Genomic DNA, 16,483 nt, shown 5'->3' with positions numbered 1-16,483 from the left:
TGGGTTAGGGACATCTGTCCGTATTGAAATATCCTTATTTGAAACCAGCACGTCTGTTGGTAGCAGGAATCATCCCGTCCACCCGCCTGCACTGCCCGCTCCGGCCGCAGCACTCACCAACCCGCTGCCCGGGGAGTGACGGGGCTGAGAGCCGTTCGCCACTTGCAGCGGGTGCCCCAGGACATTAAACATATCCTGGACATGCCATATGCCAAATTAGAGCATATTTCTGCTTTCACAGATGTCAGAAACGCGCCGCTCTAAGATTTATTCTGTATTTCTTCACAGGAGCAATAGCATGGCCCAGGCTGCTGCCAGACTCCATCCTGCTCTATCCCGACTCCATCCTGCTCCATCCCGTCCTGCTGCCACCCAGCCCTCAGCCAGGAACCCAACATCTCTGTCCTCACCCCCCATCTCCGTATCCCCTGCCCAGCACAAGCAGCAATCATCAGGGAGATGGCGCTGCCATCATCCTGTAAAACAGAGGGGTTTTCAGGGTACACGGCGGAAAACAGCCTGAAAAACGCTCTTCAAAGTGCCTCGGATTCTGCAGAAAACAGGCTCTGATCAAATAAACACCAACCAAGGAGAGCATACACCAGCCCAGAGAGAATCCCCACTCACGATGACAGACAATTGCAAGCTGAGGATGTTTCACGTACTAAACTCCAGCGGAGAAACTCCACCATGTGGCGAGTGAGGGCTTCTCACCGAGTTCAGTGTATTTAACCCCATGGCAAAAAGAAGGCCGTATCATCCCTTGCGCTGGAGCAGCTCCCTCTGGGTTCAAGGCAAAGCGCCCGGCCGACCGCGGGGCCCGCAGCCTGACACAGCTCCAACGCGCTGCCCGTCCTCTCCTGCACCACGAAGGCATCACAGCTCCCACCAGGCGCCACCATCACGGGAAGCAGCTTCACTGCCACAGTGAGGGCACGTTTTTCTTGCCCTGTATCCCTACTCCGACTAATCTAGTTTCAAAACTAGATTGCCTGTTGGCATCAACAGCGGTGAAAAGGGGAACTGTGAGGCAGGAGTCTTCCCAAATATATTTGTCAACATCACAGAGCCTCTACCGCAGATCCACGTTTGGGGTGGGTGTCCTTGGTGGTGATTTACAGAGTGGCAGAGGCATCTGCAAGAAACTCTTCACAGGGGAATGGTGCGGTATTTACATTTTAAATTCAGGCTGAGATGGCAGAAGAGAATCCCTCTCCTTCCTGGAGCTTCACTAAACATTAGACATGGAAAAGTTCTGTTACTCCTGCTTATGACACGATCTGATGTGAAACCGGACTGAGGAACTAATCAACAGGTGGTAAAACCCAGCCCAGGGTGACTATTTCCAGTCGCTCACCCGCGCTCCAGGCCCTGCTCCGCTGCCACCTCTCCTCCGTGAGAGCCCCGACTCTCCGCTGCAAGATCTTCACCCGCTGAATTAAATCTCCAGCCCAATTCATCCTGGCCACGACAGACCGGCCCAGCCTCTCTCCCTTCTCAATCAACCCAGGGCCACAGGAAATTCTGGGGCTGCTTCTTCTTCCTCACAGAAATTAATTTTAGTCAGGAACCAGATCACCGGTTGCTTCTGGGCTTCCCCGGGTCACCAGGCCAGCGCTGCTCCCCTGCTCTCAGAAGAGACAAAGTCCTTCATCACTGCTTCGGTTAGTTTAGCTTATCCCCTCCATCTCCTCTCCCTCCGTTTATCTTCTCTAAAAAGCACCTTCTGCTTTTAGAGGTTTAGATCTTCTTTTCAAAGAGGAAACGTCAGTGTGAGAACTTGGGAGCTTCTTTACATTCAAGAAAGACTTTTGCCTTACAAATCCGCTTTGAAATAATTCCTTTGTTTGATCATTTATGCTTTTTTCTTTCCTTAAACTCCTGTCTGTTTGGACTGTGAACGAACATTATTGTTGGTCACTGCTGCTCAGACACTGACACATCACACTGGATGCAATCCCGCTGCAGTAAAACAAACATGGATTAGTTTTTCTTTTCGTAAATTGTTTCTGGTCATACTAAAGCTGGAAAACAAAACCTCCTGCTTCTTGCCAAACAGAAAACAGGACCACTTTCTTTAGCACCAAAAGGATTTTAAATGAACAGTTCCAGGGAGCTCCTTTCAAATCATAAAACGTGAATTTTACATAAAAGTGTGTTTACAAATAGTTTCTGCTTTACACTCAGCTCTGCCCATCACTGACCAGAAGTTATATACATACAGACTAGCCCAGTAGCTTCAACCACTTGCAAGGAGACTGCAGAATTTATTTAAGAAATAAAAATAGGATTTCCTGGCTCCTAGAAATTCTCTTCAGCCTGTCAGATTCAGTCACCTGCCGGCCCCTGCGGCCTCAGGAGGGCACTAAGCTTTGGGAGAGAAGGGGTACTGGGGGTGCCACCAATCCAGGAGCCGCACGCTGTGCACCGGGTCCAGCACCACCTGCACTCCCTGCTCCAGCCGAGGCTTCTTCCCATTGCGAACTGGGGCATCCTGGAACACCAGGCGCACGCGATGATGCCTCATGTCTGTGCTCACATTGATGGTGAACTGCAAGAAAAGAGACCAGGAGGGGCTTCAGAAAATCAAAGTGATGAATAAACAGAGTTCTTAAGAGTTCACTTTTAGATTTTGGTTTTTAAATTCCTCTAAATTGTACAAGTCTAAGGTATTCCAGGTGCTGAATCTACAGCACTGGATTCAAACTCCAGTTTCTCTCCAACTGGCAACCCCAAATAATAATGCCAGAAGTGACCCTGAAAGCAAGCAGCTGCCAGAGGAAGTCTGGACCTTGCTACCCTACTCTTAGGCGAGGCCAGACCAAAGCTCTCCTGGACACAGGTAACCTCTGAAACACTGACTGACACGTACAGCCGATGCACTACCCCACCCTTTGCCACTGCTCTTGCCTAAGCACACCCGGCTCTGCCGCTCTCTGGAATTTGGTTCAAAAGCTGCTCCTTCTCCCAGCAATCACCAGTCAGGGACCATATACACATTGAAAGAGTTTGCTCATATCGGTTTTTGCTCTCAGAATTTACTGCTGTAAGGCAAGGAGATATTTACCTGAGGAGGGAAGACCTCCTCTTCTCCTGGATCCCCACCTGCTGTACCCTGCTGGAGTACAGACACCTACTCTGCCCCAGACGCTGCACAGCCACAGCTCCCTGCAGATTTTCTACATCATCTGTTTTTGTGCACCAAATAGGGAAGCTGATGGAAACGCAGAAGCTGATCTGAGGAGATCCTCAGCATTTCCTCTGATCATTAACCTTAAAATTCCCGGAACTGGTTTGTCGAGGCAGCAGCGTGATTTACACACCACCAAAGGGGTGTCCTCTTCACCTCCCCACAGAAACCGCACACACGCTCTTTGACTTGAGCGTTTCTCAAGCTCTCACCAAGGTAAACGTCATGCCCATGACTATTGGCACGAATATGAAGTTGAAGGTGGTGATCTGCAGTAGACAGCAATCCTGATCCGGATTTGTATGGACTTCTTCATACTGAATCGGTGGCTGAAGAACTTTGCAACACTTGCTCTTGAATCTGGGAGACTTGAAAGAAAGAGAGACCTATTCAGCTAAGCAGGAACCCATGATGGGAGTTTGGCTGCTCCTCCCCAGTGCCAAGCAGGAGGTTCTCACCCCATAACCACACATTTGGGCAGAGTGTTACATGAACAACAAAAAGCCATCACTCGGGACAGGCGATTTGCAGGACTTTCCCTTCTTTAGAGGGGAAAGCTACAGAACTCCCCAGGTTGCCCAAAACTACGTGCTTCTCCTGAGACCCACTACTGGAGGTTTTCACTGGCAGTGTGGGCTTTCTTCGCTTCTCTGGGAAATCCTTCCAATGGTAAAACAAGTTCTTTCAGATTTTGGTCCACATTTTGACCACTACAGTCAAATAGTCTATTATTTGGTAGCAATCAGTAGCGATGACCCAAAGATTAGATTATTTGGGGTAACGAATGATCCACATATTACAGTGCAGAAAGGAAACCAGATGAGGAAATAAAAATGTAGGACTCTAAACATCTTGGTAATACAGCCTGAAAACTGAGTGCAGTTTCAGAACGCGCTTTAGTTTATCATGGGAGTCAGACCTTCTATTTAATATCTGAACTCATAAAGTTTTTTCTTTTGTACCACCCAGAAAAATAATCACTGCTTCAAAAAGAGTCACAGCCATTCTGCTTCTTCTTTCATACCTGCTTTTTGAACTTGAAGTTGAATTCCCACATTACTTCTTGTCTGTTCCCTTCAATCTTTTTGCACCAGAAAAGCAGACACTGAGGTGGAGAAAAAAAAGAAACACAAAATTATGAAACCCTTAAAGGCGCCACTTGAAATAAGTTTTAGTAGAGCATAAAGGCTTCCAATTACAAACACAATTACACAGGAGCAGTTAGGAATCATTTATTCAAATTAATTATGTTCAAAGAACACACTCAGCATTTAGGTCTCCCGGTGCCAAGTTGGCCAACTCATCATGCAACTGGATGATACAACTCGTAGCCACTGACGTGCTAAACAGAAAAATCCCTCTGCGTAATTTGTCCCTTTCATAAGGCAGAAACGAGCGGTCCAGATTCACCTGCTCCCCTCCACCCACCAAGAGCTCCCATTAAACTGGGCTCCAAACAAGACTAGAGTGAGTAACAACTAAAATGAGAATAAGGATCGAGGAGAGAATCCAGAGGGAAATGCAAAGACCATTATATGAGGTACGAGGTGTCAGATGAGGAAGTTCCTATGACACTTTGGTGTCAAAAGAAGACCTTGATATCACTAGGCACCGACTGTTGTACTTCAGAGCAGAAAAACACTGCCAGGATAGCACAGCCTGATCAACCTAGTGCCCCTTTGTAAAAGGTAGTGAGAACAGGGCCTACAGTAGAGGTAACCAGCACTGCCCTCCCACACAGACACACACCAGGAGTCCTCCAACTTCATCCTGTTAGCACTGCGTGGTCCATAGGACCCATTCCAGCATGCAGAACTCGTTCTAGCAGGAGTCCCAGCAGAACTCCTGTATTAAACTAAGTAGTAAATCCCCTGCCTACCAGTGAGTGGAAGCAGCTACCCTTTTACAGCTGGAAAAAGAATCTGGCAAGTCAGTCTCGCCATCACCAAGTGTTTCTACACCACAGATGCCAGCCCACCACAGCTGGTCTTATCTTCTAGCAATGTCAGCAGAAAAAGGAATAGTAATATGGGTAAGGATGACAACTCCTCAAGACCCATACAATCTCTCCCACACCAAGAGAAGGCCTGACTGGGCTGCGGGGTGAAGCACGCATTTAATTTCATTCCAGGACAGCGTGACCACAACTAAAACAAAGCCAGAGCCAGCCTCCACCATGGGGGCTCTGGAAGTAGAGACTACAGGTGATATGAGACCCTTTACTTCAACTCTGAATCATGTCCGTAAACTAGAGTCCTTAGAGGATCTTTATCTCGACAATCTTCACGAGGTGAACACCAAAGCGATGTGGAGTTGAGCTCAGAAACATGCGCCAAGTAACCTCAACCCGGCAGGAGGTGGTCCTCAGTTCTTTCCGATAAAAATGTTCTCCAGATCTTTTTTAACTCAGGTGAGCAGCAGATGCTGCTGAGTTTAACTCCATCATCAGTGGCATTTTTAGTTCACCTGCAGAGACAGCCTGGTCTAACAACTTGTTTGGTCATGGCAAGTAGTGAAGCACAAAATGGTCAGTACCTCCTAAGGGGCAGAGGATGTCGTCCACGGGTCAGCCGTCCTGCCCTTCAGACGCGCCGTATGGCCTGCCGCTCCACCAAAAATAATGGGGGTGTCTTTAAAGGGCAAACACTTCTGCTGACACCATAACGGCTCCAGTGTCCCACACAAGCTAGGCTAGGGAAAGAAAAAAGGAAATTAAAGAGGAAAAGCTAGATTTGATAACACCCGGGTCTGGGGTCTCCTCTTGCCACATGCAGTTTATGTAGGCGTTTGCCATTAGTTTCAATGACCCTTAAAGGTATAATCAAGCCCATGAAAGCAAGAACACGGGGAGGCAATGTCTGATCCTCCTCCGGACACACTGTGCCGAGGTATTTCAGTGCACAGAAACACAGGTGGAGCTCAGAGTCTCGCAATGCAGAAGTACAGCAAGACCAGACTCAGGATGGCTCATTTATGCTCCAAGGGGTTAGGTCAAACCTCTACTGCTCTAACAAAGCCTCGTCACCATTTAATTTCCTTTTTTAAAAACGGAATAATAAAAGACTGCACTTCAGGAATCTTCCTCAAACCGTTAGTACAGTAGAAGCACTAGCAGTGGGCACCAAAGCCGTTATGATGTCAACACGAATGCTTCCAAAATGCCGAGCCTGCCAGCATCACCTCCGGGTTTCCAGCTGTGAACAGCCCCGCTACCAGATCCGAGCAGTGGTAGGAAGTTAGACTCAGAAGGACTAAGGTTAACTTGAAATTTCCTAGAAATGTTTTGCTTTTTATTTTTTAAGAAAGACGATACCCCAACAGGGGATCTGGGAAGAGAACGAAGAGCTCTGGATGCAGAGATAAGACGACACACAGCACTGTGTGCTTTTCTCCTGCTCTGCAGCACCACCTGCTTGTGTTACTGCTGGATGCTCCCTAAGCCGTCTGACATTTTTCTCCAGTATCCACCCAGGGAGAGGAAGGAAGAAAGGAGGGATGTCACATACAGGTGAGGTTGTTCTATTTTACATGGAAAAGTAAGTACAACTGCTGAACCAAAACCACTTCAGTTTGGCTCCAAAAACCTCACTCAACAGGTTTTTGACTTTGGATTTGGAGGGTGGAGAATTCACACTGTTGCTTAAGCTGCTCACAGAGTATCAGCCAGTTGCAAGTTAAAACCAAACAAGAGACACAAAGGCATTTCAGAGTTAATGGTAAACAGCAATTAAAGAGAAATGGATATGCAAGTGCTCCAAGCTGGGATAGCAAAGGGAATTGCCTGCCCACACCAGAGACAAACCCTTCTCAGCCCAACACAACCGCAGCCCCAGGCCCAAAGCAGACAATCGCTCTGCACATGTGCCATGCTCATGACTGCGCTACCCTCTACCCTCCCTCGCCCAGACACCAGAGACGATGGATGACCTACAGGAATGCAGTGTGACATGACTCCCTTTCAGAGGCTATCAGTGTCACTGCTGATCTCTCCAGATGCCTGCTATAGAGAAAAGATGTATTCTGGCAGACAGGGTGAGAATAAAGCAGAAGATATAAAAAGCCGATCCTACTGCAACCTCCTTTCAGCAACTAATTTGCAACAGAGGAGGGGAGAGATGCAAATATCCCTACCAGTTCCGACATCCAGTGAAGCAAGTGCCTTTTTAGTGATTACAAAGCTGTTGTGGTGGGACTTGGGCAGAAGTTACTCAGAAGAGTAACTAGAATCCTCTGCAGTAGCAGCTGTGGGGATACAAGTAATCAGCATCCCTTTAAAAATCACTCTTCAGAGCTAGTAACCATCCTACACCCAAGCTTCACTTGCGACCATCTAAACATCATCTATTTTTCTACTAGGAAAAGAATAAAAAATTAGAAAGAGCAACATCTCAGAAATATCCAACTTCCTTAGTGATTCCACTTACTCTGGAATTTTTTAAAGTGCTGGGAGTACTGTCTGGAATAGCTGGATTCCTGGAGACTCGAGATGCGAAGGGCTCGTACATGTGGTAGAGCGACCGGATGACACACGCACGGAGACAGTGCAGCTTCTCCATGGACTCCGGCCGCAAGCGCAGAGGCAGGTACGCGTCCAGGCTGTAGTGCCTGAAAAGCCAACAACAAACCCAACACACGCTGAAGGGTCAGAATGCCAGAGACATGGGGAGAGGGCTATGAAAATATCAATGTTGAGAGAAAACCGAACATCTAATTGATCAGAGGACTCTTGTCAACTCTGAGAGCTTCAAGGGGTTTGTACTTCTGAAGTCTTAAAGACTTTACCCGCATCAGCCAGGTTTCCAGCACACACATAAGCAAAACATGCTAAAATTCCTCACTAACTCCTCGCAGAGAGTTTGCCTAGAGAGACCGGATGGTGTTTTAGCTGCAGGATGCACAATGCCCTGCAGATTCCTGCAGGTTCTCGAGGACTTGCTTTAGCTGAGTTCCATCACGTGCCTGCAGGCGGGCAGTCTGCACAGTCCGAGTGCCCACACTCACGGGTCATTCTTTGAGCAAATGCCAAAGGAGCCTTTGCTGGGGAACTTCACACTAAAAACCAGGGGTGAGGATGACAATGGCTGCTGTCTGATCTGCGCTCCTGTTGCTTGCGCCTCCTGGGCCACAGATAAAGAAATTTAAAGAAAATGTTCTGTCCTGAAGGAAAGTGGAAGTGACAGGCACCAGGACACAAGGATTTGTTTCAAGTTTTGACCAGCCCTTTGCTCTTCTCTTACTTTATTTATAACTTACTTCTGGCACTGCGACAGCTCCAAAATGCCATAGTTTCTCTCAGGTCACCCTGTAATTATACAGGAAGGTGGCCATCATCAAAGCTTGAGGCAGGGCAAGTTTCTATCGGTGACCTTTGCCTGTCTCTCAGTAAGGAAATGGCACTGACCCTACCATAAGCACTTTGAGTGCTTTACACACAAAACACACTGTTACAAACAGAAGCGTGCAGGCCACAGCAAGCAGAAAAGCACACAATAATCTCAGATTTTATACAGAGCATACGGGAATATGCCACACAGATCCATTTCCAGATGCAACAGACCACGACCTCTTGACAAATGAGGCCTGCGTCACCATCTCAATATGCAAACATCATAGGACCCCGGGCTAGAGGGAATTATTCCCTTATTTATAGCTCTTCAGAGAGCTGGTCATTGCCGAAACTTCCTACAAGTAGTATTAAAAATTATCTAGAGTCTCACCTTCTGTAGAGCCTGGTCCAGAAGGCGGCAGTGCAAGTAACAGTCCATGCTTTCTTGCAAATCAAAGAAAACCGGACAATGTCTTCAGGGCGAATGTAGGAGGCCAACAACAGCCAGATATCAATGGGGTATTCTTCTCCACCACCCCCATCAGGATCTTCTAAATGCAATGAAGGAATGTTAGTGTAGTAAATAACCTCTTTATCAAGGCACATCTAGAGGCGTGTGCTTTACCGCTGAGGTAGCTGCAATATGTATATACATACAGGCAGCTAAACAAGCCCTAGTTAATACAACTTAATTACTATCGGTTTTCAGCAGCGTGCGCTTACCCACCCGCACAACCATGACACCTCCCCTTTGCTGGATTCGTGCCATCATTTATCTCAGCTGCGCTGTCTGCACAAGTGCAAAGTGGCAGATTCAAAGAATAATTCAAGCTGAAAGGATTCTCTGGACGTCTCTAGTCCAAACAGCCCTGCTCAAAGCAGGCTGAATTACATCATTTTGTTCGGGATCTTGTCCAATCAAGTCCTGACTGTATTCAAGGACGGAAACCCCACAGCCTTTCCGGACCCTGTTTCCATGCTTGACCCTTTCACAGCAGAAAGATAACACTTAAGTGGAGGAATAAAAATTGGATGGCAAATACAGAGACAACTTTATGTGAAGGAGGGCAAAGCTCATGCTGCTCATTTAAAAGGTCATCAAAAAATGCTTTCCACTAGAAGTCCCTGAACATTAAGACATTGCCAAGCCTGTCAATTCTTTGTTCTAATGGTCACAATATTTTTGTAGGAGCTCTGCTAGGGAGGGCAAGCAATTCTCTTCTGCGACTGGCTAATCAGCTGCTTTTCTTAAACCTGTAATTTCATTAAAGCTTCTTGGATGGGAAACATTTAATGCAAATCACATGAACAGAATGGCCTGTTCTTCCCCTCAGAGGTGTCAGAACTGCTCAACCAGAACTGAAGGCTCAGAAACTCCTTTCATTCCTGAGGTGTTTGTAAGTTACCACCACACATTTTTCCACAGGCATCACTCCAACTTTTGGAGAAAAATACTTTTAAACAACATAAATAGCTAAACAATACCGAGCATTAGGAACATACAGAAAAAAAGAAAGAAACCATACAGCTTGTACAGTGCTAAGAGAAAAACCTGCCATGAGGTCTGTGAACAAGTGGCACAAAGGAGGTGTTTAAGAACTTGAGGGTGCCAGATCTAATCCTGAGACAGCAGGTTAATAACAAAGGACAGCACTTTATCCTCATGTGCTAATTACACAGAATCACGCAATTGTCAGAGTTGGAAGGGACCTCCAGAGATCATCTAGTCCAACTCCCCTGCTAAAGCAGGGCTGCCCAGAGCACATCATTCAGGACTGCATCCACGCAGGGCTTGAAGATCTCCAGAGAAGGGGACTCCACACCCTCCCTGGGCAGCCTGTTCCAGGGCTCTGGCACCCTCACAGGAAAGAAGTTCTTCCTCATATTTGAATGGAACTTCCCATGTTCCAGCTTGTGCCCGTTGCCCCTCGTCCTCTCACTGGGAACCACTGAAAAGAGTCCGGCTCCATCCTCCTTCAACCCACCCTTTAGATACTTGTAAGCATTAATAAGGTCTCCCCTCAGCCTTCTCTTCTCCAGGCTAAAGAGTCCCAGCTCTCTGAGAGCTGGGAGAGAGCAATTATTCTGGGAGCTCAGACTAATTGCTACATTCCTGGCCAAGGAGAGCCTTGGATGTGATCACTTCCCTGCACCACTCCAGATTTATGGCAGGCACACCCACAACCGGCTCTAACATCCACTTTGCTGCTTCAGCTCTGGCTCAAGAAGCCACCAAACTCCACAAGTGCTGAACCTCAGAGTGCAGCCAGAAGCACCGTTAGGCTATTACCATTTTTTCTTCCCTATACATGTAGCAGAAATAAGTAAGACAAGCTTGTGGTAGAACAGAATACTGTCTTTCCAGACTCATAACTCCGATAAGCGTAGCCACTCAGATTTTCTTATTTTCCCAGAATTCTGAAGGATGTCTAAATAAGAGATTAAATTCCTCTCTCAGAGGAGTGCTGTGCACCTACAGGCTGGGGTGGATGTTGATGTGTTACATAAATTAGTACCAGCATTAATAAAGTTTTTCTTAAGCTCAAGAAACCAAGTTAAAATTTCTTTCTCAACCTAAAAAGCAACCTGTTATTAGAAACTCCTGCAGGATTCCACAGCGCAGCAGAACCGTTTGTTGCTTACATTGTGTTGCAAATTGCTTTCTATAGAGTTGCACAAAGTGCAAATGCTGAAGGATGCGCTTCCCTGGAATTATCTTACTATGATGCCACTAGGGCCAAATTCACCCATTTGCTGGAAAAAAAAGAAAGCCCTCTATCCCCATTTGTAACCACAGCCTTGGAAACATCCTGAAAACAGAGCATTAGTTGGCAAAATCCACGCATTGTGGAAAGCAGCATTGTTTTTTCCCCAAAGCAAACCCTGCTTTCACCGACGTATGTTCAAGGAAGTAACACGTCCAGCGGCAAAGTTTCACAACTCTTTCGAAGAGCAGCATTCGTTTTCCAAGACTGAGAGAAGTTTACTGAAAGCCACCAGCTTTCAGGCTTTGATTTCATGCCCAAGGCTCTGCCTTTGTGAAAAGGCAACACCTCTGACCGAGTGCCAGCAAGTTGCCAGCGGGTTTAACAGTGATCGTGCACATACAGGTTAGAGAATGCCTCATGATTAGCCTGTAAATAGCAATCATTAACATCACATCCGCAGAAGACGCAGAAGCAGCCCACAGAGAGCCCCCCAGGAGTGGCTGGCGACCGTACCTTTGTGCCTTTTGCTCTTCTTTTTTCTAGATGCAGTTCGCCCGTTGATGCTTTCCTTCGTATCCATTTCATCGCTGCTGTCACAAGACTCTCCTGACACGGAGAGAACTTCCTCAGCAGGAACACAAGAAGCTTCCAAACCACAGAGGGATTTTACTAGAATGACAAACAACGACACAGTAAGTTTACCAGCAGAGAGGAAAAGGTGATCCAAGTTCAGGAGATACTTCAGTGGAACCACTGCCCCTGCTAAGAAACAAGGCACTAAAGCTTTCTGGAGAGTGACACAAGCGAGTAAATCCTGGGCCCCGGGATTACCTTGTCAGAGAAAGATTAGCAGGGGTGAGTGAATTGAAAACATAATTATTCAGCTTTTTATTTTAAAGAATGAACAATGAGGACAATTACCAGCACATTATGCAGATGATCCCATTGGTTTAGCTGAAGCTGTTTACAGTTCTGAATAAAACAACAGGCTCTTTCTCTCCAGTGCTAACTGGTTTCCCTGCATACCAGAGCTTCCCTTGCATGACCACCCTTCAGCCTGTCCAGAGCCAGCAACTACTCTGTAGCTGTTCTGGGAACACAGAGAAGATACACTCCCTTCTCAGCAGGATAAAGGGATCCCGGGGCTGATGACGCCCAATCCATCAGCGACACAACCAAGTGCCCAGCACACAGGAACTCTACATCCTAGAGTTTAGTGGAGGGAAAGACTCTGGCCTAATGAGGAAAACAAGTTCAATCAGTTGAGTTTGGGATTTTTGCTGCCTCTGGGGAGATGTTTAGACACATCCCTGTCAGGAAATACTATTTTTATAATTTGATCTGTAAATTGAGGGCTCATTAGGGCAGAAAAATCCACATATGAGGCAGTAGTTGAAAAAGAAAGGTGCGGTCCTACGTCACAGCTGCATGAGGCGCTGTCACAGACAGACCAGCATTGTAACAGCATTACAAATGTCTTGCAAATAGTCTATAAAAATCACTCAAGAAAAGTTGAATTTCAACCTAATGTGCTTGGATGAAGAAAACTACTTCTACCATGAGGCACCTGACCGTGCCAGAGGAGGATTGCACTGCTCAAACTATTCTATCCCAGAACAAACTAAAGCCCAGGAAGGTTTCAGACATCACAGTTACAGTCACTGGAGAGCAAGAAGTGCTATTTGAATTAAAGGGACAGAGTGACAGGGGGAAAAAAAAAAAACACATCAGGAACTAACCATAAATAAATTCCGGTGAGATGTTCTCATTTCTAACCACAGAACAAGGTTTTGAAACGGTAAGACAGCAGATGGAAAGACAGTCTTAAGTTAGATCTTGACTGTACCCACTGACTAGAGATACTTTCAGTGCTTTGTTAAACCAGTTCGACCTCACTTTGCACAGTTAACTTTGTAAACCGCACACATTCGTGACAGTGGTGTCCCTCACTGTCAAATGGTACTGCCCTCTCTACATTTCTCTTTTTGCCTTTTATAGGCAGAAAGAGAAATAGATGGCAACACAAATGGCAGAAAGTTATAACATCAAATACAGTCAGGCAAGAGAGCACAACAACTGATGGAGACTCAGAGAGGGGTTTAGAAAAAGAAACTGTCACACTCTGCAAAGGAAAGATCAACATCTGTCGACAACACATGTCCATTCACACACCGAATCACGCTGCACTGCAATCCTGCAGAGGCACCCTCTCTTCTGCTCACAGCAGCAATTCCCACCTCACCCCTGGGGGTTAGGACAGGGAGGGAAAAAGCTCAGGAAAACTCCACCTGGCCTTTGCTCCTCTCCCCGGGAAGCTCCCGCTCGCTGGCAGTCACACACCGTGCCATGTTTACTTGGAGCCAGGAGGCGAGCGAGGCCAAAGGCCAAAAGCTCCCTGGGCAGAGGCTGCTCTCAGCTGCCTGCTGTCCCCATGCCGTGGTGACATCGCACCAGATAACGCTGTGACAGGCGTTGTGACTGCACCAGATAAGGTGTAGCACAGCCCTGGGGCTGGGGAGGAGAGATCCCGAGGATCCCCGCATAAGGAGGGGGAAGCCCCAGTGACTCTGCAAAGACCCAAGAAAGGGGTGGGCAGGGAACTGCTGTGACCTGGAGTCACCCAGATAGCGTGGAGGTGAGCCAGAAACCCAGCAGGATTTTGGGAGAGGGCTTAAGCTGGACAAAGCAGGCAATGCTGGATGCAAGGACTCATTTGCATTTATTAAGTAAACAGAGTGTGTTAGTTCAGAATGCTCCCAGCAGCTAAAACCCAAGGAGGAAGTAGATAACAAAATATTGCAATACATTTCCAGGAAACTGCTTGTTTATACAGTTCACCAAAAAAGTAGCAACACCCTCAGCAGACCTCCTTGCCACACAGGGGGAACACATTTGCCAGAATTATCATAACCTTATTTTACCTGCTAATAAAGTTGTCTACAGTTTTATATCAGGTAATAAAGTAATAAAGACTCCTATCATGTTAATTTCTGCTTCAAGCAGGAGATAACACCCAATAGCTAATGGAAAGAGGCTTCCCATTTCAGGCACTAAGACTCAGCAATTCTCACTGGACTTTCAACAGACTTTCTACAAAATCTCCTAAAATCCTAAAAATCAGATTCTTCAGAAGAACACAGACTCATTTTCAGGCACCAAATGAAAGAGATTTTCTCAAGGCATGGAGGGAGAGTTTCCCACATCACGCACAGGCCAGCAAAACGGGCAGGCAGCCCAGGGCAGGCGGGTTCCCTAGTGTAGACTCACCTTCCTGCTGAACTGCATTGGCCACAGCTTTTTTCACCCGTCCAGATTTCACGACAGCTGGGTCTGAGTTAGCATAATCTGCCACCGTCACTGCAGGAGAGTCAGGAGACGGGGTGTCAGCGGGATTATGGATTACAGGGGAGGGGATACAAGGTCTAAGAGCTGCGATCCCTCAAGGGGACACTCCCCATAGGAACGGAGGCTCGAGCAGGACGTGCAGCAGCAGGAAAAGGAGCCCCAACAGAGAGGTGAGGGCCAGGAGCCCCTAGCAGGCCTCTAGCCCAAGCACATCTTGGGTCTGCTGGGCCTAAGGGATCCACCCCCTGCTCAGCCCAGGCCTCTCTCCACCTCAACCAACACCAAAGCCCACACCCCCCTCACAGACAGCCCAACTCTAGTCTGGCTGATCCTCTAGGCCTCGGCTCGGCCCTTCGCAGACCAAGACTCATTCCCCCACTCCCACACCAAGCCAGATACCCTCACCTCCAGCAGGAGCCAGCTCTCTCCCTCCACAATCCCGAATGCGGCCCGGCTCCCTTCCTCTCCCCGTCTCCCTTCATCCCGGCCAAACCCAGGCCCCTCAACCCCTCGGGCGAGGCCACGTCGTCCCTCAAACCCCAATCCAGGCCCAGCCCGTCCTCTCCGGCCGTCTTCCCCCGGCAGGGCTGGGCCCCAGCTCCCCTCAGGCCCCGCTCCAGGCCCGGCCAGGCCCCACTCCCCTCAGGCCCCGGCCCGCTCCTCACCGCGCTCGGAGCACACGTCGTCGGCCCGGAACTTGAGGCGTTTTCGGGCGCCCCTCTTGGGCATGGCGGCGGCGGCGGGGCGGCCGCGCGGGGCCATGTCCCGCCCGGGCCGCAGCGGGGCCGCGGGGACAGCGGGGACAGCACCGCCCCCGCCCGCCCCGCGCGAGACCGTGACGTCACCGCGACGCGACGCCGCCGGCGCGCCGCTCTGACGTCACGGCGGCGGGGGGAAGGGGCACCCCTCTCTGGGTGAGCCCCCCCTTCCTCCCCCAGTCCTCCCAGTAGCCCCAGTGCGGATCACCCCGGCCCTCACAGCACCGGGGCCTGCGGGCAACCGCCCTACCAGTCCTGCCAGTAACGAGGGCCCCTGGGGGGATTACCCCCAGTAACGAGGGTTTCTGAGGTAATTGCCCCCTCACAGGAATGAGGGTACTTGAGGGGATTCTTCCCCCCCACCCCCAGTCCAGTACCGAGGATCTCTGAGGTAATTGCCCCCCAGTCCTCCCAGTTACAAAGGCCACTAGGGTAGCTGTCTCCCTAGTGCTTCCAGTGACAGGGACCTCTGAGGTAATTGCCCCCCAGTCCTCCCAGTAAGGAGGGCCTCAGAGATAATTGCCCCCTCACAGTAATGAAGGCACTTGGGATTTCTGCCCCTGTTCCCCCCCGCCCAGTCCAGTAATGAGGGTCTCTGAGGTAATTGCTCCCCAGTCTTCCCAGTTACAAAGGCCTCTAGGGTAGCTGGCTCCCCAGTGCTCCAGTAATCAGGGCCTCTGAGGTGATTGGGTCCCCAGTCCTCCCAGTGGCAGGGACCTCTGAGACAATTACCCCCCAGTCCTCCCAGTAATGAGGGCCTCTGATGCAATTGCCCCCCCCTTACCCTCGCAGGTAAGGGCCTCTGAGGTAATTGTGCCCCCCTGCCAGTCCTCCCAGTAAGGAGGACCTCTGATGTACCACCCTCCAGTCCTCCCAGTATGGAGGGGCTCTGATGCAATTGCCCCTCCCAGTAACGACTCTCTAGCATCCGCAGCCCCCGAGCACCTCCCCAGCGCCAATGCCTGAGTGATCTCCCTCCTGCTGTCCCTTGAGGCCCGCACTCTGGCCATGTCCCCAACCCTGGGTGTCTGCCACCACCCTGGGGTGCCACAGCTGAGGCCCCCCCCTCCGCCACCCTGCAGGCGACCACTGAGCTGGGACTGGGAGCACAGCCTGCATCACCAGCCCCAGTGCCCACCCTGCGCCTTCATGGTGG

At 49.1% G+C, this 16,483-nt stretch overlaps 1 protein-coding gene across 4 annotated transcripts; it reads right to left on the bottom strand.

Annotated features, from left to right (window-relative positions):
* Nucleotides 1-262: 262 nt before the first annotated feature.
* TMEM183A (transmembrane protein 183A) lies at nt 263-15,386 on the bottom strand. Of its 4 annotated transcripts, none has more exons than XM_074163230.1 (8): nt 15,235-15,379; nt 14,492-14,581; nt 11,738-11,893; nt 8,908-9,064; nt 7,615-7,795; nt 4,215-4,295; nt 3,403-3,558; nt 263-2,551 (listed from the first exon to the last, which is right to left on the bottom strand). In XM_074163230.1, the coding sequence occupies exons 1-8, from the start codon at nt 15,329-15,331 to the stop codon at nt 2,366-2,368; spliced, it is 1,104 nt and encodes a 367-aa protein (XP_074019331.1). In that variant the 5' UTR covers nt 15,332-15,379; the 3' UTR covers nt 263-2,365. The 4 variants fall into 4 exon arrangements, with proteins under 4 accessions (XP_074019331.1, XP_074019330.1, XP_074019332.1 ...); XM_074163229.1 differs by having other exon boundaries at nt 1,876-2,551; nt 8,908-9,067; nt 15,235-15,386; XM_074163231.1 differs by lacking the exon at nt 14,492-14,581 and having other exon boundaries at nt 1,876-2,551; nt 8,908-9,067; nt 15,235-15,295.
* Between the last annotated feature and the right edge of the window lie 1,097 nt (nt 15,387-16,483).

Source organism: Numenius arquata, chromosome 24, assembly GCF_964106895.1.
Source record: "Numenius arquata chromosome 24, bNumArq3.hap1.1, whole genome shotgun sequence".
In the NCBI taxonomy this organism is placed as follows: Eukaryota; Metazoa; Chordata; class Aves; order Charadriiformes; family Scolopacidae; genus Numenius; species Numenius arquata.
The sequence above is the reverse complement of the archived record's forward strand: the minus strand, read 5'-3'. Positions and strand labels throughout refer to the sequence as shown.

Excerpts from the sequence above, each read along its gene's own strand:
- TMEM183A (XM_074163229.1), bottom strand. The coding sequence starts at position 15,331 with ATGGCCCCGCGCGGCCGCCCCGCCGCCGCCGCCATGCCCAAGAGGGGC. Across the intron at positions 9,068-11,737 it reads GAAGAGCAAAAGGCACAAAG|AAGATCCTGATGGGGGTGGT; the intron begins GTACGGTCGCCA and ends CATTGCATTTAG. Across the intron at positions 7,796-8,907 it reads TGGACCAGGCTCTACAGAAG|GCACTACAGCCTGGACGCGT; the intron begins GTGAGACTCTAG and ends TTGGCTTTTCAG.